Source organism: Chlorocebus sabaeus, chromosome 1 (genome assembly GCF_047675955.1).
Source record: "Chlorocebus sabaeus isolate Y175 chromosome 1, mChlSab1.0.hap1, whole genome shotgun sequence".
In the NCBI taxonomy this organism is placed as follows: Eukaryota; Metazoa; Chordata; class Mammalia; order Primates; family Cercopithecidae; genus Chlorocebus; species Chlorocebus sabaeus.
In genome coordinates, this window is record NC_132904.1 from 90990432 (window position 1) to 91017911 (window position 27480).

At 37.5% G+C, this 27480-nt stretch overlaps 1 protein-coding gene across 4 annotated transcripts in view; it reads right to left on the reverse strand.

The window, feature by feature from the left end:
- Positions 1 to 27480, reverse strand: part of MRE11 (MRE11 homolog, double strand break repair nuclease) — a 78064-nt gene that overhangs the window by 19625 nt on the left and 30959 nt on the right. For 3 of the 4 annotated variants that reach the window (XM_008020567.3, XM_008020566.3, XM_038005321.2), the window contains exons 12-16: positions 21571 to 21671; positions 20113 to 20286; positions 16938 to 17000; positions 7262 to 7481; positions 5844 to 5927 (exon numbers count right to left, since the gene is read on the reverse strand). In XM_008020567.3, coding sequence (XP_008018758.2) covers positions 5844 to 5927; positions 7262 to 7481; positions 16938 to 17000; positions 20113 to 20286; positions 21571 to 21671 — 642 coding nt within the window. The remainder of the gene's footprint in view (positions 1 to 5843; positions 5928 to 7261; positions 7482 to 16937; positions 17001 to 20112; positions 20287 to 21570; positions 21672 to 27480) is intronic. The other variant, XM_008020569.3, reaches the window with a different exon arrangement.

A 27480-nucleotide genomic window follows, 5' to 3' on the forward strand; every position in this document is an offset into this window, starting at 1 on the left:
TAATAAGATTTTTGCCTACAACATAATTCAGGAAATCTGACGTTTCGTATTTAGTTTATTTACATAGGCTCTTTTCTTTTCATGGATGAATACTGTTTCCTTAAAAAAATTAGTCAAGCCAATCTGTAAAACTTTTAGGGCACCAAAACTGGTCTCCAGCCTCTCTACACAAATAGAAGCTTTATTCTATGTTGTCAATGAGTAACAGTCATTGCAGGCTAGGTTATTCAGACAACATGATCTCTCATTGTCTTCAAACCCACTTCTGCTGACAACAATCCAAATTAGTACCTTAAACATTAAAAAAAAAAAAAAAAAATTCTCAATGGCATTGAAGAGCTGATCACATAGCAAGGAATTACCAGGCCAAAACTGAAGAAAAGCTAGAACTCAGAGAGGTAAGCAGAGTCCTTTCCCTGAGTTCCCTTTTCAATTGGGAAAATGTTAACACTGGTTTTGAGAATCCTGAAGAAAAAGAGAGAGGGCTACCATAGCCCACAGCCTGCCCAAAGTGACAACCCTGGTGTATTTCCCTTCCTAAGGTGGAGCCCCAATGGTTACACAGAGAAGCAGAGGTAAACAGGATTTCATAAGCATGTAACTGAATACCCCATTTTTCTAAGAGATAGTTCAATTATTTTTTTCTCTCTCTTCTTTTCTCTTTTCTCCTTTCCCCCACTTTCTACTTAGTTCTTTAGAAATGCAATGATAGTCTATTACTTCCTCTTCATCAGACACTCCCTAAAGGGGAGTTCATCTAACTATGTACTTGGAAGCTCCAGAGTCAAACTGTCACCCACCAGGGGGCTGCCTCTAGAGATACCAGTCAATTCACAACCCAAAGTCCTGCTATGAAACTCTCTCCAACCTAAAGAGTTTTCAGCCACCTTTATAGCCTATTTCATCCCATGAAGATGCCAATTCAACTGCCTGGTAGATAAAACTAACACACAGACCCCCTACTTGTTCGCTTCCTCCCCTGCATGCCATTCCTGATAGGCCCCCTTTAAAAGCCTCCACTTTCTGCTGCAAAGGGGGAAGCAGTACCCTTAAGGTAGGAAGCCTGTATTTCTTCCCCAAAGTTAGCTTTGGAATAAAAAGTCTCTTTATACCACACCTTGCTCTTGTTAATTGGACTTTGCAAGCAACAGGTGACTGAACCTGTATTTTAGTAATGAGTATGTATCACCTGATTGGTCCAAGAAACCCCTCAAATTTAGCTTAAAGTGGTCTAAGACCTGTGGTGCCCTACAAACCTAGAGAACAAACATGAATCTTCTCTGGATGAAGATGGCTTCATCCAAGGTCTCAAATTATTCCTGCTGATAATTTTCTAGGGACAGTAAATAACAAAGCATGAAAGGAAATAAGTCACCATAAATGAGAACCAACAGAAACAGACAACAGAAAGAGGCCAAAGACATTCAGACACTAGGTTATTAGACACAAAATAACAAAAACAATCCTTACTGTGTACACATGAAAAATTAAAAACAGGCCTAAAATATCTTCAGAAAACTTCTAAAAAGTATTAAAAGTGACAAAGCATATTTTAATTAAAGCTAACATGACATGAGGCCAGCTGACAATGATGTATAGAACTTTTAGATTGTTTTTTTCTTTTTTTTTTTGAGACGGAGTCTCACTCTATAGTCCAGGCTAGAGTGCAGTGACGTGATCTCAGCTCACTGCAAGATCTGCCTCCCAGGTTCACGCCATTCTCCTGCCTCAGCCTCCCGAGTAGCTGGGACTACAGGCACTCACCACCACACCCGGCTAATTTTTTTTTGTATTTTTAGTAGAGACGAGGTTTCACTGTGTTAGACAGGATGGTCTTGATCTTCTGACCTCGTGATCCGCCTGCCTCGGGCTCCCAAAGTGCTGGGATTACAGGCGTGAGCCATGTACCCGGTGGTGACAGAGCATATTTTAAAAGAACCAGATAGGCTGGGTGCACATCTGTAATCCCAGCAACTCAGCAGGCTAAGGCAGGAAAATTGTTTGAACCCAGGAGGCAGAGGTTGCAGTGAACCAAGATGATGCCACTGCACTCCAGCCTAGGCAACAGAGAGAGGCTCTGTCTCAAAAAAAAAAAAAAAAAAAAAAAAAAAAGTGATCAGAAATAATTACTCAGAATGTAGCACAGAAAGAGAAAACAGAAAATACAAGAGTCATGTGAGGACAAAATAAAAAGGTCTTATATTTAACTGAAGACTCAGAAGGAAGGAGAATAAGAATAGCATAGAGGTAATACCTGAAGGGATAATAGCTAAGGATTTTCTAGAAGTGATGGAAGATACCAGTTCAGAGATTCATGAAGCCCAATAAATCCCAAGCAGGATAAACAAGAATACTGTCTTTAGATTGATCACAGTGATACTGCAGAACACCAAAAACAGCAAGCTGAGGGAAAAACAGATTTAAAAAAAAAAAAAAAAAAAAAAAAAACCAACAAGCTTAACTAATAACTGATTTCTTAATTACAATGGAAACTCAAAGACTCACTTTAAGTGATGAATTCTACCCACTGGAGTCAAGGAAAGCGTCACATAAAACAAGCCAGGACCCTGGATTCCACAGGGCAGAAAAAACAAAAACAAAAACAAGACAGGACAAAAAAAGACGATCTAGGCTAAGGTAAAGGTGGATAATCCACATCTATGACTGTCGATTGCATGCTAACCAATTTTGGTGGTTTAACATGGAAGTGTTCATTATTTTATTCACTCTTTTTCTATGTTCTCGTTTTCTCATTTTTAATATTAATAACACTTGATAAATGCCTACTACATGCCAGGCTTTTTGATCATTTAATCTTCAGAATAACCCAATACAATAGAGATTATTATTCCCAATCATATCTAAACAAACTAGGAGAGTGACTGACTTGTCTCAAGTCACAAAGCTGTCATTTGTTGAATGCAAGGTTGAACTCAGCATGAATCCTTTACAATTTTCCAGGCTGCCTTTTCTTTCTTTCTTTTTTCCTCTCTGCTTTTATATTAAACCTATCAAGAATGGAATAGCATCTTTCCAGACACCATTTCCTAAATGGCAATAAAGACAACATGCTTGTGAAGCAAAAAGCTAAGGATCTTAGCTGGCTCTTCTGAAGTACTAAATAATACTGGGTAAAAATATAGCAATGGAATTTTTTTGTAAGGTTTGAGTCATTTAATCAACCTGATTTTATATATTTTCTTCAATGTCAGCTGTCATTTGATAAATGTTGAAAATTCCTTTAATGGAGTGATACTTACTTCCAAGGCAAATTAGTCCATCTTTATATTAATTACATAAGTTATTATGTATAATGCAAAAATTCCTCTATGGAGAACCAGTAGCTAGGTCTCTAATCTTATCTTGTTCTGGAAATTAGTACAGTGGTCAGCTACTGGTTGTGGAGTCCAGAGAATGTGAGATCATTCTCAGATCTGGTACTGACAAGTTATGATTTCTAGGGTAAGCTACCTATCTTTGTAAAGCCTCAGTTTCCTTTTCTGTAAAACATAAATAATATAGTAAGTACCTGCTCCATAGACCTGTTAAGAGGCATGCAGTTTCATAAATATTAGCTATTATTCTACTATTAGTGGTTTTATCAACTCAGGGCAAAAGTGCTTGGCTGAGTTTCCACACACGTAAAACAGGGGAACACAGTTGTTCTTAAATCTTCTAGGTCCATTCTATGAGAAACTTAAATCAGTATGTGTCTAGCTATACCCATCCATCCCCATTGGGCCAGAAGTTCTTAAGCTGGAGAACACCAATGCGCTTCATGGGAGTGGTTGAACCCTTTGAAATTGGGTGCAACTGCATGTGAGTACTTATTTAAGGAGAGAAGACATAGCTTTCATCAGATTTTTAGAGAATCCATAAGCCAAAATAGATTAAAAAGCATTGCCTTTGGGACTAAAATCAAATCTATTCATTCCACATTTTATATGATAGAACATTATCTACATAAAGATCTGAATCTTTCCCAGGTTAGATATCCTAAGTTCCTTCAACCTTTTTTTATTTCTGGAGATGCTCTGTCACCCAGTGCAGTGGCATGATCTTGGTTCACTGCAACCTTCGCCTCCCTGGTTCAAGTATTCTCCTGCCTCAGCTTCCCAAGTAGCTGGGACTACAGGTACACATTGCCATGCCCGGATAATTTTTTGTATTTTTAGTAGGGGACAGGGTTTTACCTTGTTGCCCAGGCTGGTTTCGAACTCCTGAGCTCAGACAATCTGCCCGCCTCGGCCTCCCAAAGTGGTAGGATTACAGGCATGAGCCACTGTGCCTGGCCAACCATTTTTTATACTATTTGGTATCTCTTCTGAATGATCATATATAGTTAACAGTCTCTTTGAAATATAATTCCAAAGAGGAGTACAGTATTCTTGGCAAGTTACATCCAATTTAGTACATAGGGAGAACTTCCTTGCTGTGCAAGCTTGTCCAACCCACCTCATTTTGTTGTTGTTTTTGTTCCGTTTTCTTTTGTTTTAGGCTTTTAGCAGCCTGAAGCCATGGTTTTTAGTTTCTGTAGCTAGTGATACGAGGAAAAGAGGGATGAGAAAAGGGCTTTACTGGCCCAACCAGAAAGAGAAACTAAGAACCCATGACTGTATTCTCTCCCTTGGACACCCCTGCAAGACTCATTAAATACTGTTTAAGACATCAATAGATTTGGACAGTTGGGTCTGCCTGCATAACTCTTACTGACCTAAGTCTTTCTCACCTGGGTTGCTGTTAAACTCACATACCTCTCACAGCTCTATCTGTGCAGCTGTCTTTTTTGGACATAAATGCGGTTTATACTGCCCTTGATAAACTTCATCTTCTGAGAATTAGTTCAGCTCCTCAGTTTGTCAACAATTAATCCTAGCTATAAGATTATAAATATTATAATTATATTTAATACATTAATATTTATAAACATTATAAAAGTGAAACCTCAAATAACTAATATAAATAATATACATATGAATATATTCTAAATGCTAGGTAGAAAAAAGTATCACCACCTATCTTAACTCATACTTTTTGTAAATATGACTAACATTTTAGGCTGATTTCATAATCTACGATATTAAAAACAGTTAAACAGATCCCCTTGAGGACAATTTTTAGACCACAGGAGATACAGAAATTAATTCCAAAGGCCTAGCCATAATTTCTCTTAAATATAGGTCACATGACTTCTCTACATGGAAAGCAGAGACTGACAGGGCAGCATCGACCACTGTCCATATAGTGACCAACTACTTCACTTTCCTCTTTCCAGGATCTCTCTGCCAAACAGAAACATTTGTCTGAAAGTAAGAAATTATGAAACCTAATTTTTTTGTTGTTTTGTTTTGTCTTTTTTTTTTTGAGACGGAGTCTCACTTTGTCACCAGGCTGGAGTGCAGTGGCACAATCTTGGCTCACTGCAACCTCCACCTCCTGGGTTCAAGTGATTCTCCTACCTCAGCCTCCTGAGTAGCTGGGACTACAGGCATGCACCACCACGCCCAGCTGACTTTTGTATTTTCAGTAGACAGGGTTTCACCATGTTGGCCAGGCTGGTCTCGATCTCCTGACCTTGTGATCTGCCTGCCTCAGCCTCCCAAAGTGTTGGGATTACAGGTGTGAGCCACCGTGCCTGGCCTATAAAACATAATTTTAAAAGCTTACCCTCTTCAGTAACTCTAATGCATAGCAAACATCTTTTAAAAAATAATTTATCCTGTGATCCTAATTGCTCTTTTAACTTTCCAATGATGGCAACGCAAATAAGGGATACTAATGGTGATTACCTTGGTCTTCCTAATGTTGGAATTTATAAATAATCACTTGCAGTCTATACTCACCATCTATAATAGACATATTTCTAGATGCTGACACAGCAGTCTTTGAGCTCCTGCTACGCGTAGAAGTCTCCAGACCAGTGTCTGCTGTTAGAAAAATAAACAGTCAATGTACAAGTCTATCAGCAGCTAAGGTTTATTTCATACAACACCAAAAAATGAAAGCTAAATAAACCTATGTCAAATAGTTTGTCTGTAAAAAGCTAGATATATATATAAGAACAAACATCTAGAGTCTGACCAATTTTCAGAGACTATTCTTTTAGGCCACACTTTAGTTTATCCAATTTAATTTATCCAATTAAAATGTAAGGAAATAGGCCAGGCGTGGTAGCTCACACCTGTAATCCTAGCACTTTGGGAGGCAGAGGCGGGAGGATCACTTGAGGTCAAGAGTTCAAGACTAGCCTGGCCAGCATGGTGAAACCCCATCTCTACTAAAAATACAAAAATTAACCGGGCATGATGATGGGTCCCTGTAATCCCAGCTACCTGGGAGGCTGAGCCAGGAGAATTGCTTGAACCCGGGAGACAGAAGTTGCAGTGAGCTGAAATCGCACCACTGCACTCCAGCCTGGGCAACAGAGCAAAGACAAGACTCCATCTCAAAAAAAATTAAAAAACAAAAATAAAAATTTTTAAGGAAAAATTTTGTAAATATGAGAATAGTGAAAATAATCATCATTAAAAGATGAGGATTTCTCTCCCTGGAGATTTTAAACCAAATTAATATTCATTTCACCAGCTTAAAATTCCTATGGATGCATATTTAATAAAAAGAATTTTTAAAAGTCTTTAGAGATGAATTGACATAATGTGTGAGAAAGTCACTGAATGACCAATTTCTATTGGCATGAACTATTTAATGACAATAGTCTCACAGTAAATACAATGATGACAATGTTAATGACTAGTTTTAGAAATCAAATTGGGGGCAGTTTTCCTTCTTAAATCAACTTTATTATAAAGACTACTTGATAAGCATGTGGGTATTTGTATCTTATGACAGTAACAAAAATAATAATTGTATGATCTGGAATTTTCCTCCTGTTGCCAAAGGCTTTTAGCTAACTATTTTCTTTAACAACTCATATTTGCCTATTACTGTGTACATGTGAGAATACATATGACATTAAATGTACCCAAAAGGTACTATGTGACAAACACAGTGAAGCTTTTATAAGGTATGTGCTAAGAACAATTAAAACCCTAAGTGCATGTGGCCATTCAAAATTTATTTAAGTAAAAGACACATGTCAGAACTGCCTGAAAGACCATCTTTATATATTATAAAAATAGATTTTTTAAAGAACCATGTTTTAGAAATAAAAACTTATAATTCAACTCTGATGAGATCTAATTCTGTATTTTCCACTCAGCTGCCAAGTGTGAATGTGCACAGGACTGAACTCAGCGCTCACCTCTTCCTCTTTGAGACCCTCCTCTTGATGCTGAATTCTGCCCTCTTCCGCCTCTTCGACCTCTTCCTCGGCCTCTTCCTTTGTTGGTTGCTGCTGAGATGCTATCATCAGAGTCATTAGCCATCTGTTCTGCTAAATCTATACTCATAAGGTCATCAGCACTAAAGGCAGAAGCAGACTCCTCTGTCTGAGATCTGAGCGCTCTGGCCCTGGTCATAGCCTAAGGGGGAGAAGAAGCAAGCACACAAAGGAGATAATGTATCATCCTAAAAATCATTAATTTAGGCATTGACATGAAGTAATCGTACTATAAAAACATAAAGGAGGCTGACAGTGGCTCACGCCTGTAATCTCAGCACTTTGGGAGGCCGAGGCGGGAGGATCGCTTGCACCCAAGAGTTCAAGACAAGCCTGGGCAACACGGCAAAACCTTGTCTCTAAAAAAAAAAAAAAAAAAAAATCAGTCAAGCATGGTGGTGCACACCTGTAGTCCCAGCTACACAGGAGGCTGAGGCAAGAGGATCACTTGAGCCTAGGAGATAGAGGCTGCAGTGAGCTATGATCACACCACTGCACTCCAGTTTGGGTGACAAAGAGAGACCGTCACAAAAATAAAAATAAAAAATACTTATATATGTGTAAAGGAGAATATCCCCACCAATCAAATTTAATACTTATTATCCTGTCAGATCAATCTACCATACTACCCATGAGACCCTTTGAAAAGATTTACCAAGAAAAACAAAATTTCACAGAATCAAAATTTTCAGAACTAGAAGGAATACTGGCAATCATCCCTAATTCAATACCATATTTGACAGTAACAGACTGTCATCATTTGAGCTACTTTTTAGAATCGGCTCCTAGGAAATAATAAGAAAAAAACTTACAAAAAATAGCTGTTATCTCTGGGCAGTAAAATTTTAGGGTGCTTTTGTTTTTTGTTCTTGAATATTACATATTTTCTATATTATGCTTTTTCTAAAAAATTAGTTTTATAATCAGAAAAAAAATGAGCAATAATCTCTCACAAATATATGGTAAAGAGAATTAAGGGCTGGGTGCGGTGGTTCACACCTTGTAATCCTAGCACTTTGGGAGGCCTAGGCGGATGGATTGCTTGAGATTGGGAGTTAGGGACCAGACTGGGCAACATGGCGAGACCCTGTCTCTACAAAAAAAAACAAAAACAAACAAACAAACAAAAAAATTAGCCAGGTGTGACGGCATGCGCCTGTAGTCCCAGCTACTTGAGAGGCTGAGGTGGGAGGATTGCACAAGCCTGGGGGAAGCAGCGGGGAGGGGAGTTGTTGCAGTGAGCTGAGATTGCACCACTGCACTTCAGCCTAGGTGACAGAGTGAGACCTTGTCTTAAAAAAAAAAAAAAAGAAAGAAACGGAAGAATTAAGGAGAATATATCAATTGAAAGCCTAAGAAGGAATAAACACCTTAGGACCAAGAACATGCATTCTTAATTTGATAAGACTCTATTTAGAAAAGACAAGTTTGAGAATTAACCAAATATTCTAACTCTAAAATGAATAGAGATTTAAGATAGACTAGGGGGCTGCGGTGGCTTAAGCCTGTAATCCCAGCACTTTGGGAGGCTGAGGTGGGCGGATCATGAGTTCAAGGGATTGAGACCATCCTGGCCAACATGGTGAAACCCCGTCTCTACTAAAATTACAAAAATTAGCTGGGCGTGTTGGCGCGTGCCCTATAGTCCCAGCTACTTGGGAGGCTGAGGCAGGAGAATTGCCTGAACCCGGGAGGAAGAGGTTGCAGTGAGCCGAGATGGCACCACTGCACTCCAGCCTCGCAACAGAGCGAGAGGGTCTCCAAAAACTAAAATAAAATATAAATAAAAGCAAATTTGCCTCGATCTTCCCTTAAACCAATCAAAAGGTAATAAGAGAACAAAAACAAAATACAATTTCCATAAAATGAGAAAATAGTTCCAACCCCCAAACACACAAACTCTTCTATAAAGAAGAGTTGGCCGGGCGCGGTGGCTCAAGCCTGTAATCCCAGCACTTTGGGAGGCTGAGACGGGCGGATCACGAGGTCAGGAGATCGAGACCATCCTGGCTAACACGGTGAAACCCCGTCTCTACTAAAAAATACAAAAAACTAGCCGGGCGAGGTGGCGGGCGCCTGTAGTCCCAGTTACTCGGGAGGCTGAGGCAGGAGAATGGCGTAAACCCGGGAGGCAGAGCTTGCAGTGAGCTGAGATCCGGCCACTGCGCTCCAGCCTGGGTGACAGAGCGAGACTCCGTCTCAAAAAATAAATAAATAAATAAATAAAAAATAAAGAAGAGTTAATGAATATGACAAATATTTGACCTGGCTAAGGGAGAAAGGTGAGAAGAGTTTCAGATATTGTAGAGCTCTCCAAAATTGATGTATAAATCCCAAGATGACATGACAGCAGTCCCTCATGCTTGGAATGGCAGTTCTGGGTCTAAGAATAGTTGACCAGAACATTTCTAAGCTCTGTGATACCATGAAGTAAGGAGACTCAGGGCTAAATGAGGAGATGTGAACAAGGCGGGCAGCGTAAAGTGGGAGTAAAGTGGCAGTGAAGTGGCAACTTCATGACAAGATGATCTCAGTAGAGGTGAAATCACAGCTAACTCACTACATGCAGGGTTCAATATGGCATTACAAGGCAAAAAGAAAACACTTTAGGAAATACAACAAAAAATATAAGAAACAACAGTGATTTCAATTCATCTTTTCTGTCCCACATAAAATACAGTTAGTCCTCATTATTCATTAATTCTATATTTGCAAATTCACTTACTTGCCAAAATTTATCTGTAACCCTAAAAATCAATACTCACGATACTTTTGGCATCATTTGTGGAGATGCACAGAGCAGTAAATATTTTGAATTGCTTGACACACACATTCCCAGCTGAGGTTGAACAATGAGCCACTCTGCCTTCTTGTTTCCACTTGTGTACTTTAAATAAGGGTTCTTTCTGTGACAGTCAGTCATGCATTGCTTAATGATGGATGCCTCATGAGAAATGTGTCATCAGGTGATTTCATCATCGTGCAAACATCATAGTGTGTACTTACACAAAGCTAAATGGTATAGTCTACTACAAACCTAGACTATAGGAGATAGCCTATTGCTCCTCGGCTACAAACCTGTACAACATGTTACTGTACTGAACACTGCAGGCAATTATAACACCATAGCTATGTATTTGTATATCTAAGCATATCTTAAAAGAAAAGATATAGTAAAAATATGGTATCATAATCTCATGGGACCACCACTGGATATGCAGTCTGACATTGACCAAAATGTTGTATGTGGCACATTATTGCATTTTTTGCATTTTTGCACTTTTGCTTTGGTAACGTGGTGTTTAAAATGAGCTCCCCACAACATGTTTAGGGTTCATTCCTACATGCAAAAAGGCTGCAATATGACTTTTGGAGGAAAAACTGTACATTAGATAAACTTCATTCAAGTATAAGTCAAAGTGCTAATGGCTATGAGTTCGATGCTAATGAATCATACGTTAAATACAGTATCTTTAAACAGACACACATTAAAAAGATCATGTATTGATCAGCTGATGAAAACATTACCAGTGGCTCACAGAAACCTAATTTTGTATTTCCCCTAGAAGCAATGATTCACTATTTGCTAATTCTGTGCTGGAAGTGACTTTATACAACAAAACTACCACAAATAACAGGAACCAGCTGTATGTTTTTTAGAAAGTAGGCTTAAGAGAAAAAAGATGACCTAAATCACATAATTAATAAGATAGATTTAATCGATAAATGTTGAATTCTATACACTGAAAATTAATAATATACTTCAAGACCCCATGAAACTTTTTAGCTAATATATAACAGGGTGCAAAGAAAAATCTCAATACATTTTTGAGAGGAGAAATAAATTTATCACACTGTCTAATCATCCTGCAATAAAAAATTAATAATAATAAAGTAAAAACCTGCCTCCTGAAAACAAACCAGTCAAAACTATAAAACAAAATGAAAGTTGTGGAACATCTAGAAAATCATAACAAGAATATTGCACATCACAACATATGAGAGAGCTAAAGCAATGCTTATAAGAAAGCTATAGCCTGCTAAGTAAGAATGAATGTAAATAAGTTAATTCTGTATTCAAAAAGTTAGGAGAAACAATGTAAGGCCTATCCAAGTATTAGAATGAAGATAAAACCATATATTAATAGATTTTAAACAAAAACACATTAGAATTAATAAATATAAGCACTGGTCCTTTGGGACAAAACAATAATATTAATAAAAATCACAAACCTTTAAAGAAAAGAAGAAAACACAAATACACATCATTAGAAATAAGAGAGGACGGGCATAGAGGCTCACATCTCTAATCCTAGCCCTACAGGTGTAGAGGCTCACATCTCTAATCCCCATACTTTGGGAGGCCAAGTCAGGAAGATCACTTGAGCCCTGGAGTTAGAGACCAGCCTGGGCAACATAATGAGACTCTGTCTATAGAAAAAAAAAACTTAAAAATTAGTTGGGAGTGGTAGCACACTACAGAGCGAGATCCTGTCTCGAAAAAAAAAAAAAGAAATAAGAATGGGAGGGAAGACCAAGACTTATGAGAGAATAGTCAATTCTAAACAATCTGGAAAATGAATAGCTTATTCTGATCCAAGGAGGGGAAAAAACAGGTTCAACAAACCAGTTATCAAAGAAAATTTTGAGAAAATTATTAAAAGAAAAATACTCCCAAAAAAGCACCACAATCAGAAAGTTTCATAGGTAAATTCTACCAAACTTTCAAAAAACAGATAAGCCCACTGCTATTTCAAATAGTGCCAGAGCATACAGAAAGGCAGCTTCCAAACTGTTTTCACAACAATGCCAGCATGACACAGTACTGACCAAGAACTGCATACACAAAAAGAAAATTACAGAATCTTATTTATGATTATGAAAGCAAACAGAGACTCCAGAAGCATATGGAAAGACCAACATATCCATTACCAGGGGATTTAAAAAGTGATACCAGGATGTGTCAATAATAAGCTATGCACATAATAATATAATTCACTATATTAACATAACAAAGAAAGAAAAAACCCATAAAATCAGAACCATGTAATTCACCAACCATTCCTGATTTAAACAAATAAGCTGAGGAATAAGTGGATACTTTCTTTATGTGTCGAAAACCCTAAATATGCTATATTATGATGTGTATGTATCCAGAGAGAGAAACAGAGGGCACACACACACAAATGTGTTCAAGTGAGTGCTCCTACAAATTAATTAGAGAAAGACCAATACTTGGCCGGGCGCGGTTGCTCACGCCTGTAATCCCAGCATTTTGGGAGGCTGAGGCGGGTGCATCACCTAAGGTAAGGAGTTTGAGACCAGCCTGACCAACATGGTGAAACCCTGACTCTACTAAAACTACAAAAATTAGCTGGTCATGGTGGTATACGCTAGCTACTTGGGAGGCTGAGGCACGAGAATCACCTGAACCCAGGAGGCGGAGGTTGCAGTGAGCTGAGATCACGCCACTGCACTCCAGCCTGGGTGACAGAGTGAGACTTTGCCTCAAAAAAAAGAAAGACCAATACCCACTCAAAAGAGAAAATGCGGCCAAATAAAATGACCATGTGTTTCATATAAATACAAATGATTTACAAACATAAACATTACTCAGACTCATTAGTTAAAAAAAAAAGTAGTTATGAATTAAAAACAACAGTAGGAAATAATTTCTTACCCTTTAGACTTGTAGAGATCAAAAGATACAGTAATACATCATGATGGTAAAGATGTGAGAAAACAAGCACTCCCAAATACTACTGGTGAGAATATAAACTAGTTAAGATGTCTTTGGACTAATGTGGCAGTATCTAGCAAAATTTAAAATAAATATGCCCTATTATGATTACTTCTTGGAATCAATTACTAACCATCATTTCTAAATTTTGTGTTTTCCCTTTGTCTAAATACTGTATATTCATTCTTATCATCTCAAATATTATATTCAAATTGTATTTTAACTCTACCTTTCCTATGAAAAACAGAGTTTACTGTAATCTTTGGATTATATTACTTCTAAGAGCTTAATTCATGAGTGCAGGTCTAGAACCAATGGCAAAAATGTTTCCATATACATCTTGTGAGATTTGAAAATATACTATCCTACTGTTACACTTTTTAAAATTGTGGTAAAATATACATAACATAAACTTACTATTTTTTTTTTTTTTTTTTACCATTTTTAGGTATAGTACAGTGACATTATGTACATTCACATGGTTATGCAATCATACCCCCATCCATCTATAGAACTCTCATCATCCCAAACTGAAACTCCATACCTATTCAACAGTAACTTCGCATTCTTCCCTCTCCCCAGTAACCACTATTCTACCATCTGTTTCTATGAATTTGACTACTCTAGGTAGTCATATAAGTAGAGTCATATAATATTTGCCCTTTTGCATCTGACTTTTTTCACTCATGTTTTCAGAGTTTCATCCATATTGTAGCATGTATCAGAATGTTATTCCTTTTTAAGGCTGAATAATACTCCATTGCATGCACATACCACATTTTGTTTATCCATCTATCTGTTCATGATCAACTGGGTTGTTTCTAGTTTTTGGCTATTGTGAATCATGATGCTATGAACACTGGTGTACAAATAAGTTCCTGCTTTTAATTCTTTTGGTTATATACCTAGAAGTGAAATTGCTATATTGCATGATAATTCTATGTTCAATTACTTTAGGAATTGCCATCCTGTTTACCTCAGTAGCTGCCCCATTTTTCATCCCCACCACCCATGTATATGGTTCCAATTTCTCCACATTCTTGCCGGAACTTGTTATTTTATGGTGTTTTAATAATGGCCATCCTAATGGGTGTGAAGTGGTATCTCACTGTGGTTTTGATTTGCATTTCTCTAATGTCTGGTGATCTTGAGTGACTTTTCATGTGCTATAATTTGTAAAGCTTCTTTGGAGAAATGTCTATTCAAGTCCTTTGCCCGTTTTAAAAATTGGGTTTTTTTGTTATTGTTACTGTTGAGCTTTAGAAGTTTTAAAAATATATTCTGGTTATTAATCCCTTATCAGATGTATGATTTACAAATATTTTCTCCCACTCTGTGGGTCACTTTTTTACTGTTGATAGTGCCTGGTATTGTATTTTGAAAGAAGGTATCAACCCACCTCAAATTCAGGTAGAACATAAAAAATCAGAGGCCAGGTAAACTAAGGACTATGGATAAAACCAAGAACAGTTTTTATATTTTTAAAGGGCCATTAATAAAAAAACAGACAAACAAACAAAAAAAACCCACAAGAATATGTGATAGAGACCATACATGGCCTGCAAAGCCTACTGGTTATTGTTTACTCTTTTATTCAAATACAAATTTATCATTAAAAAAAAAGATTTGAGAGTTTTTCCATGTGAACAAAAGATTTTTTTTTTTTTTTGAGACAGGGTCTCGTTCTGTCACCCAGGTTGGAGTGCAGTGGCATCATCTTGACTCACTGCAACCTCTGCCTCCTGGGCTCAAGTGATCCTCCCAGTTAAGTCTCCTGAGTAGCTGGGACTACAGGTGGGAGACACCACGCCTGGCTAATTTTGTATTTTTTGTAGAGATGGGGTTTTGCCATGTTGCTCAGGTTGGTCTCAAACTCTTGAGCTCAAGAGATCCACCTGCCTCGGCCTCCCAAAGTGCTGAAATTACAGTTGAGTCACAATGCCCAGCCTAAAAGACTTTAAAGCATAATGCTTTTTCTCCAAATAGGAGAGCTAATAGTCTTGTTTGTCAGTGTAAGTAATTTAAGCATGGTGCTAGGATTCATATTCTTAGCCAAATGACTCTGCAAAGCTGTGAATTACAGCTTGGCAGAGTGTCAGACTCCATTACCTAAGTTCTAAATAGTATGCTGAAAATGAAAAAAATATATAATATCCTATGGTATGCTGAAAAATTACCTAGGAAGCCCCGATTATATTTTAGTCTTAAAATAAAGCTGAATGTCTGAACTCATACGTTATTTCTTCTGTAAAACTCCCATTTGAAATTTGCCACAGCCTCTCCTACCTTCCTTGTATAAGACGTTCACTCTTACTCTTTTAAAAGCTTAATGAAAAATTAAGGTTTGTGGCTTCAAACATGAAGAACTCATTCAAACGTAATGAAATATTTCTGTACCCTGTTAAATTGAAAGGGTTAATCAAATTTAAGCTGGATATTTAAGAACCAGGAATCATTTCTTCCTAGCATTATTCTTGCGATTTGGCAAACTATTTCTATTTTAAGCGCACCTTATAAGATGAATACAAATATAATAAACATGTTAAGGCATTTCTAATCTACAGCTTCTTTTCCTTAGCTTCCAAAAAACAACCTGTAAAAGATACAGTGGTTGCAACTATGCATATTTCAACAGTGATTCTGATGTGTTGCATGACAGTTTTAGAAGTTTTTCATTTTTAGAAAATCATCCATTTGCAATGCACCAAATTAATATTATAATAATCTAAAATTCTGATAGGACACAGGATGATAGAAAAGTCTACACTTGGAGTCAGAAATATGTTCAAATTCTAGCCCCACTCTATGACCTTCAGTCTGGTCTGAATCCTCATTTATAAAATGGGCACCTAGGAAAAGTAATTCAATAAATATCTTCTTTACACAAATGCCTCTTATCTACTAAAATGAAAAAATCTTGTGGATACGTGGATACAGACCATAGCTTTTTTATATGTACAGTCCTAATATAAAGCAGAATATCTAACTCATAACAGGGACTATACAAAATGTTTGCTGAATGAAAGCAATCAAGACAAAACTAACAGTACATCATTTATAAGATAACTTTTAAATACTAGACAGCAATCATAAAACACGAAGGGCAATCAGAAAATAAGAAAATACATTTCAATCATAAATTCAACAAGTACCAGGTAGAGACCCCAAATTTAAGTTAATGGTTGCTAACTTGTAGTTTCAAACCTGCAATGAGACTGAGAAGACAACGATGATGGTGCTTAAGCTAATTTTAATATTTTAGAATAGATAATATAAATTGTCTATTTACCCATGCTTGCTTAGTCATGGTTAACATTGCTAACCAAAACACTTTAAGTTTCTTTTTTGCCCAAAATAATATCAGCTCAGTAAGATAAGATTTTATCTATAAGATGCTCTGCTAACGAATAGGTATTATTTTGAGTAATAGGGGCTTTTGTTGTATATATCCGCACACACACACAATTGAATAGGTTTTATTCATTTTTATTAATCTATTTTAGAGACAGGGTGTCGCTCTGTTGCCCAGGCTAGAGTGCGGTGGTGCAATCATAGCTCACTGCAGCCTTGAACTCCTGGGCTCATGCAATCCCCTCTAACCTTAGCCTCTTGAGTAGCCAGGACTACAGGTATGAGCCACTGCACTTGCTAAACAGGTTTTAGACAAGAGCAGAAGGGAAAAAAAGAGCAGAATATTTGTAGGCTGAACCGAAATCAATCAAAGGCAGCCATCCTAAGCCAACCCCAGCTCACTCCTATCCACCAGACCTATGGACTGACTATTCTAATTAGACCTACTGGTTATTCTAGTTTAAGAAAGTGACATACAAACACAGGAATTTACAGCAGAATAATTACCTCACGGACTTCATCATCTTCTTCATTAGTATTTTTTTGTCTGCTTTCTCTGAAACGACGTACCTAGATCATAACAGAGTAAATCACAAACATGTTGCCTATTCCAGTTATGTAAATATAAAACAAGGGGCTGCAATTAAGAAATGCTTTATGTTATAAAACTTGCAAATTTAGCAACCTGTCTCAAAAGAGTAAATAAATCATATTTTTCCAATTATTAACATTAAAATTGCACAATGTACTCTTAAAAAAAAAAAAAACTCATATTGACCAGAAGCAAAATTATATTACCTGCTGCCAAAATGTTTCACATCACTGAAAAAGTCTTTCTGATTGTAGAGAAAAAATTCTAATACCCCATGGGTGTTACACTTCAGTAAACTAGTTAAAAACAAAAATATCTCCTTGACAAGGCTTGAAATATTTATTACATTGCAAATCACTCTCATGCGCCTGGCTGCAAGACATCCAGGAGGCTCTGTGAAATGGGATCTGAAGTGGGTGGCCCCTGAAGATCCATTTTTATCAACAGTCAACTCGTGAAGGTTTGCTGAGCATGGTCCTGGTATCAAGAAGGAGACTACAGGTTTCTTTTTTAATGGTTCCTGCTCACAAGGCTCTTATTATACAGCTACGTTTACATTCTTTAAGCCCATTTATTTAATAATCTACTCAGCACATATTTACTGAGCACCTTCAATGTGCCACATACTACCACAGAAACTGAGAACACAATTATTAACAAAACAGACAAAAACCTGCTCTCATGGAATCTATAATCAATTGATTATACGGGAGAGGGAACAGCAAATAAGACTCCAATGTAAGAGACTGGAGCAACGAGAGGAATCAACAAAAGACACTGAAAATATGCAGCCAGTGAGGCAGGAAGATAACAAGAGTCTAGTATCCTGAAATCCAATAAAAAACAAGTTTCAACAGGAGGTCAAGTGAGATGTAAGATAGAAAACTGACAGTGGATTTAGCAATGGCAGTCACTGGTGATCCTGACAAGCGCAGCTTCACTAGAATGATGGGATCAAGAGCCTGAGTGGATAGATTTAACAGAAAACGGAGAGAGAAGAATGAGGCAGCAAATACAGAAACCTCTTTGAAGCAATTCTGCTCTAGAAGAGGAACAGAAAGCAGTAACTAAAGGAAAATGGGATTGAGAGTTTTGTTTCTTAAGCTGAAAGAAATAACAGCATGTTCATTATGATTCAGTAAAGGAAAAATACAAGAATAACAATATTTTAAAAGATCACACAGCATGTAACAGTGCCTACGTAATATGTAGCATACCAAAGGTGCTAAGCCATTCATAGAAGAGAAATGAGAGTCAGAGTGGAAACACTGAACAGGTGCTATGTGTCTGACAGTATTCTAAGGATTTTACATGGATTAATTCTTTTAATCCTTACAACAACTTTGAAGAAGGGCCTATTACCATCACCATTTTATCCTCAGATGAGGATACTGAGGGATAGGTGGGTTTAGATAACTCAATGATGGGTACACAGCTAATAAGGGTTTTGATTTTGAACATGGGTGTCTGGTCCAGAGTCACCATGACTCACACACACTCTCTCCCTCTCTCTCTCTCTCACACACACACACACACACACACCCCACACAGACTTTGCTGCTCAGGAGTCATGATGTCACTCCAGGTGGGGATGGTCATGTTTTATATCTGGTATGTACCTGAGAAATCTATTTATGCTATAAATTAGCAAACCCAACACATTCAGAGTCATAGAGTGAATAGTTTTAGAGTGTGAACTGCCTGTCCTACCCCTGGAAGTACTTGGTATTAAATAATATTAGTAACACATTGACACCATAAGGCTTTAAGAGAACCATGTTAACAAAAAAGCACTAAAATAAGGGAATGAGTTTTTTTTTTTTTTTTTTTTAAATAATGTTGTTTTGTTCTTCTGCTTAGGGAGAATCTGGGAAATACAGAAAGTGATCCCCTGTAATAAAACTACCTTGACATAACTGTTGATAATATATCTGGGATATTTTCTTCATTTACATGAACATACACGATTACATATAAAATAAAAATAATTGAGATTATACTATGCAGTTCATCTTTGAAATTCTTTTCCCAATTAACATTAGATTAGAAATACCTTCTCATGTTCTTCCAAAATGTCATTTTTAAGGGCTGTATAAAATTTTATATGGTATATGCACCAACATTTATTGTACCAAAACATTTCCAATTATTCCCCACTATGAACAACACTGAGATGAATCACTCCATACACAAATCTCTATCTCACTATTTTCGTAGGGAAATTTCCCAGGCTGAGTTAAAGGGTAAATCTTAAGCCTCTTAATATACACTGCCAAACTGCTTTTCAGCAAAGCTATTCAAAAGTAATACTACTACCAGCAGTGTGCTAGATACCATTTTTCTCAAATTGCTGCCAACTTGACAAACAAAAGATGCATTTCAGTTTCTTTGATTATCCTAGGCTAAACACCATTTTCATATGTTTATTAGCCATTTATATTTCTTTTATGAACCACCTACTCATGTCCTTTGTTCATTATTCTATCAAAATGTTTAATTATTTGTAAGATTTCTAAGAGCTCATTAATATTATATTAAGAATATTGACAGAGCGAGACTCCGTCTCAAAAAAAAAAAAAAAAAAAGAATATTAACCTTTTTTTGCCCACATACAAATATTTTCGTGTCAATATCTTTTAATTGTTTTTTGACAATGTGATACGCAAACATTTAAAATTTCTATGTAGTCAAGTCTAGACAGCTTTTCCTGTAATTCTTCCACTGCTTCTTGTTTAGCAGAAATTTTCTAGATGAAATTTAAGATCTCAATCAAAACTTACGAAAAAAATTAAAATGAACAAAAGTTAGCATCCTATAAGGTTCATTTTAAAGCCCTTTCAGGATCTTCAAGAGAAGATACTATCCATGGGGAACAAAACACTTACTTAGTACCAACCATATGCAAGACTCTGTTCTAGGCATTTTCTACATTTTCTAATTTAATCTTCATTTTATCAATTCAATTTTATAAATGAGAAAAACTAAACAAATCAGACAGGTTAAATAGTGATTTACCAGAAAAAAAATCTCAGAGCTACTGTTAAAGAGAGACTATTTAAATACACCTAGACACTCAAATTAGCTACTTACCTCCTCATCGATTTTGTCCTCTAGGGCATCAATATGACGTTCTTTAAGAAATCGCTGTGTTTTTTCCAACTGGTATTTCACTAGTTCCTCAATGGCATCTTTCTCCTCCTTGTCCACAAATTCTTGTACTGCTTCACCCATCCCTCTTTCTGTTAGTAGTGAGAGCTGCACATTCTATAAGATACAAATCACTGGATGCAGAAATAGTATTTATTCTTTACAAAATAATTATAGATGAGCAAGGAAAATTACCAAGTATGTTACCAGAGAAAAACTATAATGAACAGTTGTAGTTAAGCCTACTAATATCAGGAATCAGAAAAAGCAAAGTCAAAACCAGAAAAGGGAGAGGAGTACAGGACAGATGAAATGTAGAGGCCTGGTGGCTAGGATATGGAGTTCAAAAATGGCAGCTATGATTAATAGAGATGAAATTAACCAGTGTGGTAGGCAAAATAAGAGCCCCCTAAAGATGTACACGTCTTAAACTCTGGGACCTGTGAATACATGGCAAAAGGGAATAAAGGTTGCTAATCAGCTGTCTGTAAAATAGGGAGATTATCAGAGACTATCCAGGTGGGCCCAGTGTAATCATAAGGGTCCTGAAAAGCAGAAGAGGGAGGCAGATGGGAGCTGGAAGGAAAAATAACTCTGGGGAAATGGTTAGAGAGATACAACATTGCAGGATTTGAAGATAAAAGGGGATCAAGAGCCAAGGAACATAGTGGGCACCTCTAGAAGCTGGAAAAGGTAAGGAAATGGATTCTCTCTTAGAGCCTCCAAAAAGGAAGACCGCCATGCCAAAACTTGATTTCAGTCCTGTGTAAGATTTCTGACCTACACGACTGTAAGATAATAAATTTGTGTTGTTTTAAATCACTAAGTTTGTGGAAATTTGTTTCAGCACCAATAGGAAACTAATACAACTGGAGGATCTTAGAGTGGCATATACTCATGACAGTAAGTTTCAGTGGCTTCACCATCATGTGGCTGTCTTTGTTTGTAGAATAATTCTGAAATTACATCCAAATGTGAGAAAACTAAATCTGGATTGAGATCTTTGCAATAGAGATATAATTAACATTAATTAAACACTAATTTTCTTTGATGTGCAGCAACTACAAATGAATGTAAATGTCACCCTGAGTTTCACTTAAGAATGTCCGTGATTTAAGTTAAAATTATTCATTTAGTTTAATAATTGCAACAGAGATTCAAAGAAAGAGAATAACAACATCAATAATAACAGCTATATTAATAACAGTATTAATAACTAACATTAACCACTAATTATCCCTGCTGTGCAGCAACTGCAATTGAATGTAATTAATTATCACCCTACTTCATAGAAACATTCTGAGGATTCATTTTGTTTAAACTATCAACTAAACATATCCTAAATTAAAATCTGTTACTATAGGGTAGCCATTATTCAAAATGTGAACTGTCAGAAATTACCTTCTCTGCAGTTTGAAAATACTGTTTTACAAGATCTTCTACCCTTAAAGTTGTTCCTTCTGAAGGTTTTGTGATAAGCTTCCCAAAGTTTATCTCTTCTCCTAAAAAAAAAGAAGTATATCAAAAAATAGCTTCTATCATAATGTTAAAGTGCCCATACTCATTGCAAGTTGTCAGTGGAGAAGGTAAGGCCAAACTTTATCAACTGCCAGCTTGCTCAACATGGTAAATTTTGAGGCAAAACAAGCCATTTTTGTTAATAGCCACGGTCTTTTCCCCACAGTCAGTATTTCTTGTCCATACCTCCAGGATAGGTGTCTTGTAGCTGTTCTCACTGGGTGAAGCACAGACTTCTGGAGGTCCTCAAGACCCATTCAGGAAGTAATAACGTCAAAAATACTTTTGTAATAATCCTAAGATGTTATTTGCCTTTTTGCCACCTGCCATTATTGCTACACTGATGATGCAAAAAGCAATCGTGGGTACTGCTGGTGCCTTGTGATGGGTCAAGGTAGCAGCATAAAACTCTACTATGAATAGTAGACACGACCATGTACTCATAGCTCAATACACAACACCACTTTCACTTAAGAATGTCTCTGATTTAACAGCTAAAATTATTAATTTAATTAAATCTCAGCCCTTGAGCACATATCTTTTTAACATCCTGTGAGACAAAGGGGAAGTATGTTTAATGCACTTCTGCTGCATTACTAAGCAAGATGATTGTCTCAAAAACAGTAGGCACAGACTAGAAAGAGCACTCGGTAGGAAGTTAGGAAGCACAGAGTCCAGTATTTGCTCTGTCAATAACTCTTGTCAGGTAAATGCATGTTAAATGTCTACATGTAAAAACATAGGATCCCTGCCCATAAGAAAAATGACTATAATACAAGGTGGTAAGTGCTCTCAAGAATATAACACATAGAGAAAAAGCAATTAATTCTTTTCAAAGAAGGCAGAAAATCATGTATAGGTATCAAATGCAGCTGTCATTTGAATCAACACATCCTTCTAATCTATGTACAGTTTATTTGTTTTGGTTATTATTAGGATTGTTTCCTGTGCCTATAAATCTGCTTATCCTTTCTATCATGTTATAAACAAAGAAACAACAACAGACCTCTTAAAAAAAAAAAGAAAAGTTTTCAGAGAAAGTCTTCCATTTCTTTTTTGATACCCACAGGTTGAAACATGATGACTATCTAGCCCTTTCCTAGCCAAGGGAAGCGGTGACAGACGGTACCTGGAAAATCGGGACACTTCCACCCTAATACTGTACTTTTCCAACTGTCTTAGCAAATGGCACACCAGGAAATTATATCCTGTGCCTGGCTCTGCTGCTCCCACGCCTGCTGAGCCTTGCTCACTGCTAGTACAGTGGGCTGGGGGAGGAGTGTCCACCATTGCTGAGGCTTGAGAAGGTAAACAAAGCAGCCAGGAAGCTCGAACTGGGTGGAGCCCACCGCTTAACAAAAGACAGCAGAAATTTCTGCAGACCTGAAAGTCCCTGTCTGACAGCTCTGAAGAGAGCAGTGGTTCCCCCAGCATGGAGTCTGAGCTCTAAGAATGGACAGACTGCCTCCTCAAGTGGGTCCCTGACTCCTGTGTAGCCTAATGTGAGACACCTGCCAGTAGGAGCCCATTGACACGTCATACATCTGGGTGCCCCTCTGAGATGAAGTTTCCAGAGGAAGGATCAGGCAGCAACATTTGCTGTTCTGCAGTATTCACTGTTCTGCAGCCTCTGCTGGTGATACCCAGGCAAACAGGGTCTGGAGTAAACCTCCAACAAACTCCACAGACCTGCAGCTGACTATTAGAAGAAAAACTAACAAACAGAAATGAATAGTATCAACATCAAAAAAAAGGACATCCACACCAAAAGCCATCTGTAGGTCACCATCAACAAAGACCAAAGGTACACAAAACCACAAAGATGGGGGGAGAAACCAGAGCAGAAAAGCTGAAAGTTCTAAAAATCAGAGCGCCTCTTCTCCTCCAAAGGATCACAGCTCCTTGCCAGCAATGGAACAAAGCAAGACAGAGAATGATTTTGACGAATTGACAGAAGTAGGCTTCAGAAGGTCGGTAATAACAAACTTCTCTGAGCTAAAGGAGGATGTTCGAACCCATCGCAAGGAAGCTAAAAACCTTGAAAAAAGATTAGATGAATGGTTAACTAGAATAAACAGCGTAGAGAAAAATTTAAATGACCTGATGGAGCTGAAAACCATGGCACGAGAACTATGTGACACATGTGCAAGCTTAAGTAGCCAATTCCATCAAGTGGAAGAAAGGGTATCAGTGATATATATGCACTGATACAGGAGCACCTAGATTCATAAGGCAAGTCCTTAGAGACCTACAAAGAGACTTAGACTCCCACACAATAATAATGGGAGACGTTAATACCCCACTGTCAACATCAGACACATCAACGAGACAGAAGGATAACAAGGATATCCTGGATGTGAACTCAGCTCTGCACCAAGTGGACCTAATAGATATCTACGGAACTCTCCACCACAAATCAACAGAATATACATTCTTCTCAGCACCACATCACACTTATTCCAAAATTGATCACAGAGTTGGAAATAAAGCACTCCTCAGCAAATGTAAAAGAAGAGAAATCACAACAAACTGTCTCTGAGACCACAGTGCAATCAAACTAGAACTCAGGATGAAGAAACTCACTCAAAACCGCTCAACTACATGGAAACTGAACAACCTGCTCCTGAATGACTATGGGTAAATAACGAAATGAAGGCAGAAATAAAGATATTCTTTGAAACAAATGAGAAGAAAGACACAACATATCAGAATCTCTGGGACACATTTAAAGCAGTCTGTAGCGGGAAATTTATAGCACTAAATGCCCACAAGAGAAGGCAGGAAAGATCTAAAATCAACAACCTAACATCACAATTAAAAGAACTAGAGAAGCAAGAGCAAACACATTCAAAAGTCAGCAGAAGGCAAGAAATAACTAAGATCTGAGCAGAACTGAAGGAGATAAAAACACAAAAAACCCTTCAAAAAAAATCAATGAATCCAGGAGCTGGTTTTTTAAAAAGATCAACAAACTTGATAGACTGTTAGCAAGACTAATAAAGAAGAAAAGAGAGAAGAATCAAATAGACGCAATAAAAAATGATAAAGGGGTATCACCACCAATTACACAGAAATAGAAACTACCATCAGAGAATACTATAAATACCTGTACGTAAATAAACTAGAAAATCTAGAAGAAATGGATAAATTCCTGGACATATACACCCTCCCAAAACTAAACCAGGAAGAAGTTGAATCTCCGAATAGACCAATAACAGGCTCTGAAATTGAGGCAATAATTAATAGCCTACCAACCAAAAAAAGTCCAGGACCACACAGATTCACAGCTGAAGGCTACCACAGGTACAAAGAGGAGCTGGTACCATTCCTTCTGAAACTATTTCAATCAACAGAAAAAGAGGGAATCCTCCCTACCTCATTTTATGAGGCCAGCATCATCCTGATACCAAAGCCTGGCAGAGACACAACGAAAAAAGGGAATTTCAGACCAATATCCCTGATGAATATTGATGCAAAAATCCTCAGTAAAATACTGGCAAACAAAATGCAGCAGCACATCAAAAAATGTATCCACCAAGATGAACCTGGCTTCATGCCTGGGATGCAAGGCTGGTTCAACATACACAAATCAATAAACGTAATCCATCATATAAACAGAACCAAAGACAAAAACCACATGATTATCTCAATACACGCAGAAAAGGCCTTTGACAAAATTCAATAGCCCTTCATGCTAAAAACTCTCAATAAACTAGGTATTGAGGGGATGTATCTCAAAATAATAAGAGCTATTTATGGTAAACCCACAGCCAAGATCATACTAAATGGACAAAAACTGGAAGCATTCCTTTTGAAACCTGCACAAGACAGGGATGCCCTCTTTCACCACTCCTATTCAACATAGTGTTGGAAGTTTTGGCCAGGGCAATCAGGCTGGAGAAAGAAAGAAAGGGTATTCAATCAGAAAGAGAGGAAGTCAAATTGTCCCTGTTTGCAGATGACATGATTGTATATTTAGAAAATCCCATCATCTCAGCTCAAAATCTCCTTAAGCCGATAAGCAACTTTAGCAAAGTCTCAGGATACAAAATCCATGTGCAGACCAGGCACAGTGGCTTACATCTGTAATCCCAGCACTCTGGGAGGCTGAGATGGGCAGATCACAAAGTCAGGAGATCGAGACCATCCTGGATAACATGGTGAAACCCCGTCTCTACTAAAAACACAAAAAATTAGCCGGGCGTGGTGGTGGGTGCCTGTAGTCCCAGCTACTAGGTAGACTGAGACAGGAGAATGGCGTGAACCCGGGAGGAGGAGCTTGCAGTGAGCCAAGCCCCCACCACTGTACTCTAGCCTGGGTGACAGAGTGAGACACTGTCTCAAAAAAAAAAATAAACAAAAATAAAAACAATATCAATGTGCAAAAATTACAGACATTCCTACACCAATAACAGACAAACAGAGTCAAATCATAAATGAACTACCATTCACAATTGCTACAAAAAGAATAAAATACCTAGGAATACAACTTACAAGGGATGTGAAGGACCTCTTCGAGGAGAACTACAAACCACTGCTCAGTGAAATAAAAGAGGACGCAAACAAATGGAAGAACATTCCATGTCATGGATAGGAAGAATCAATATCGTGAAAATGGCCATACTGCCAAAGGTAATTTATACATTCAATGCCATCCCCATCAAGCTACCAATGACTTTCTTCACGGAATTGGAAAAAACTACTTTAAAGTTCATATGGAACCAAAAAAGAGCCCGCATTGCCAAGACAATCCTAAGCAAAAAGAACAAAGCTGGAGGCATCACGCTACCTGACTTAAAACTACACTAAAAGGTACAGTAACCAAATCAGCATGGTACTGGTACCAAAACAGAGATACAGACCAATGGAACAGAACAGAGCCCTCAGAAATAACAACAGAAATCTACAACCATCTGATCTTTGACAAACCTGACAAAAACAAGTAATGGGGAAAGGATTCCCTATTTAATAAATGGTGCTGGGAAAACTGGCTAGATATATGTAGAAAGCTGAAACTGTATCCCTTCCTTACACCTTATACAAAAATTAATTCAAAATGGATTAAAGACTTAAATGTTAGACCTCAAACCATAAAAACCCTAGAAGAAAACCTAGGCAATACCATTCAGGACATAGGCATGAGCAAGGACTTCATGACTAAAATACCAAAAGCAATGGCAACAAAAGCAAAAATTGACAAATGGGATCTAATTAAACTAAAGAGCTTCTGCACAGCAAAAGAAACTACCATCAGAGTGAACAGGAAACCTACAGAATGGGAGAAAATTTTTGTAATCTACCCATCTGACAAAGGGCTAATATCCAGAATCTACAAAAAACTTAAACAAATTTACAAGAAAAAATTTTAAAAACCCCATCAAAAAGTGGGTGAAGGACATGAACAGACACTTCTCAAAAGAAGACATTTATGCAGCCAACAGACACATGAAAAAATGCTTATCATCACTGGCCATCAGAGAAATACAAATCAATGCCAAAATGAGATACTATCTCACACCAGTGAGAATGGTGATCATTAAAATGTGAGGAAACAGCAGGTGCTGGAGAGGATGTTGAGAAATAGGAACACTTTTACACTGTTGGCGGGACTGTAAACTAGTTCAACCATTGTGGAAGACAGTGTGGCGATTCCCCAAGGATCTAGAACTAGAAATACCATTTGACCCAGCCATCCCATTACTGGGTATATACCCAAAGGATTATAAATCATGCCACTATAAAGACACATGCACATGTATGTTTACTGCGGCACTATTCACAATAGCAAAGACT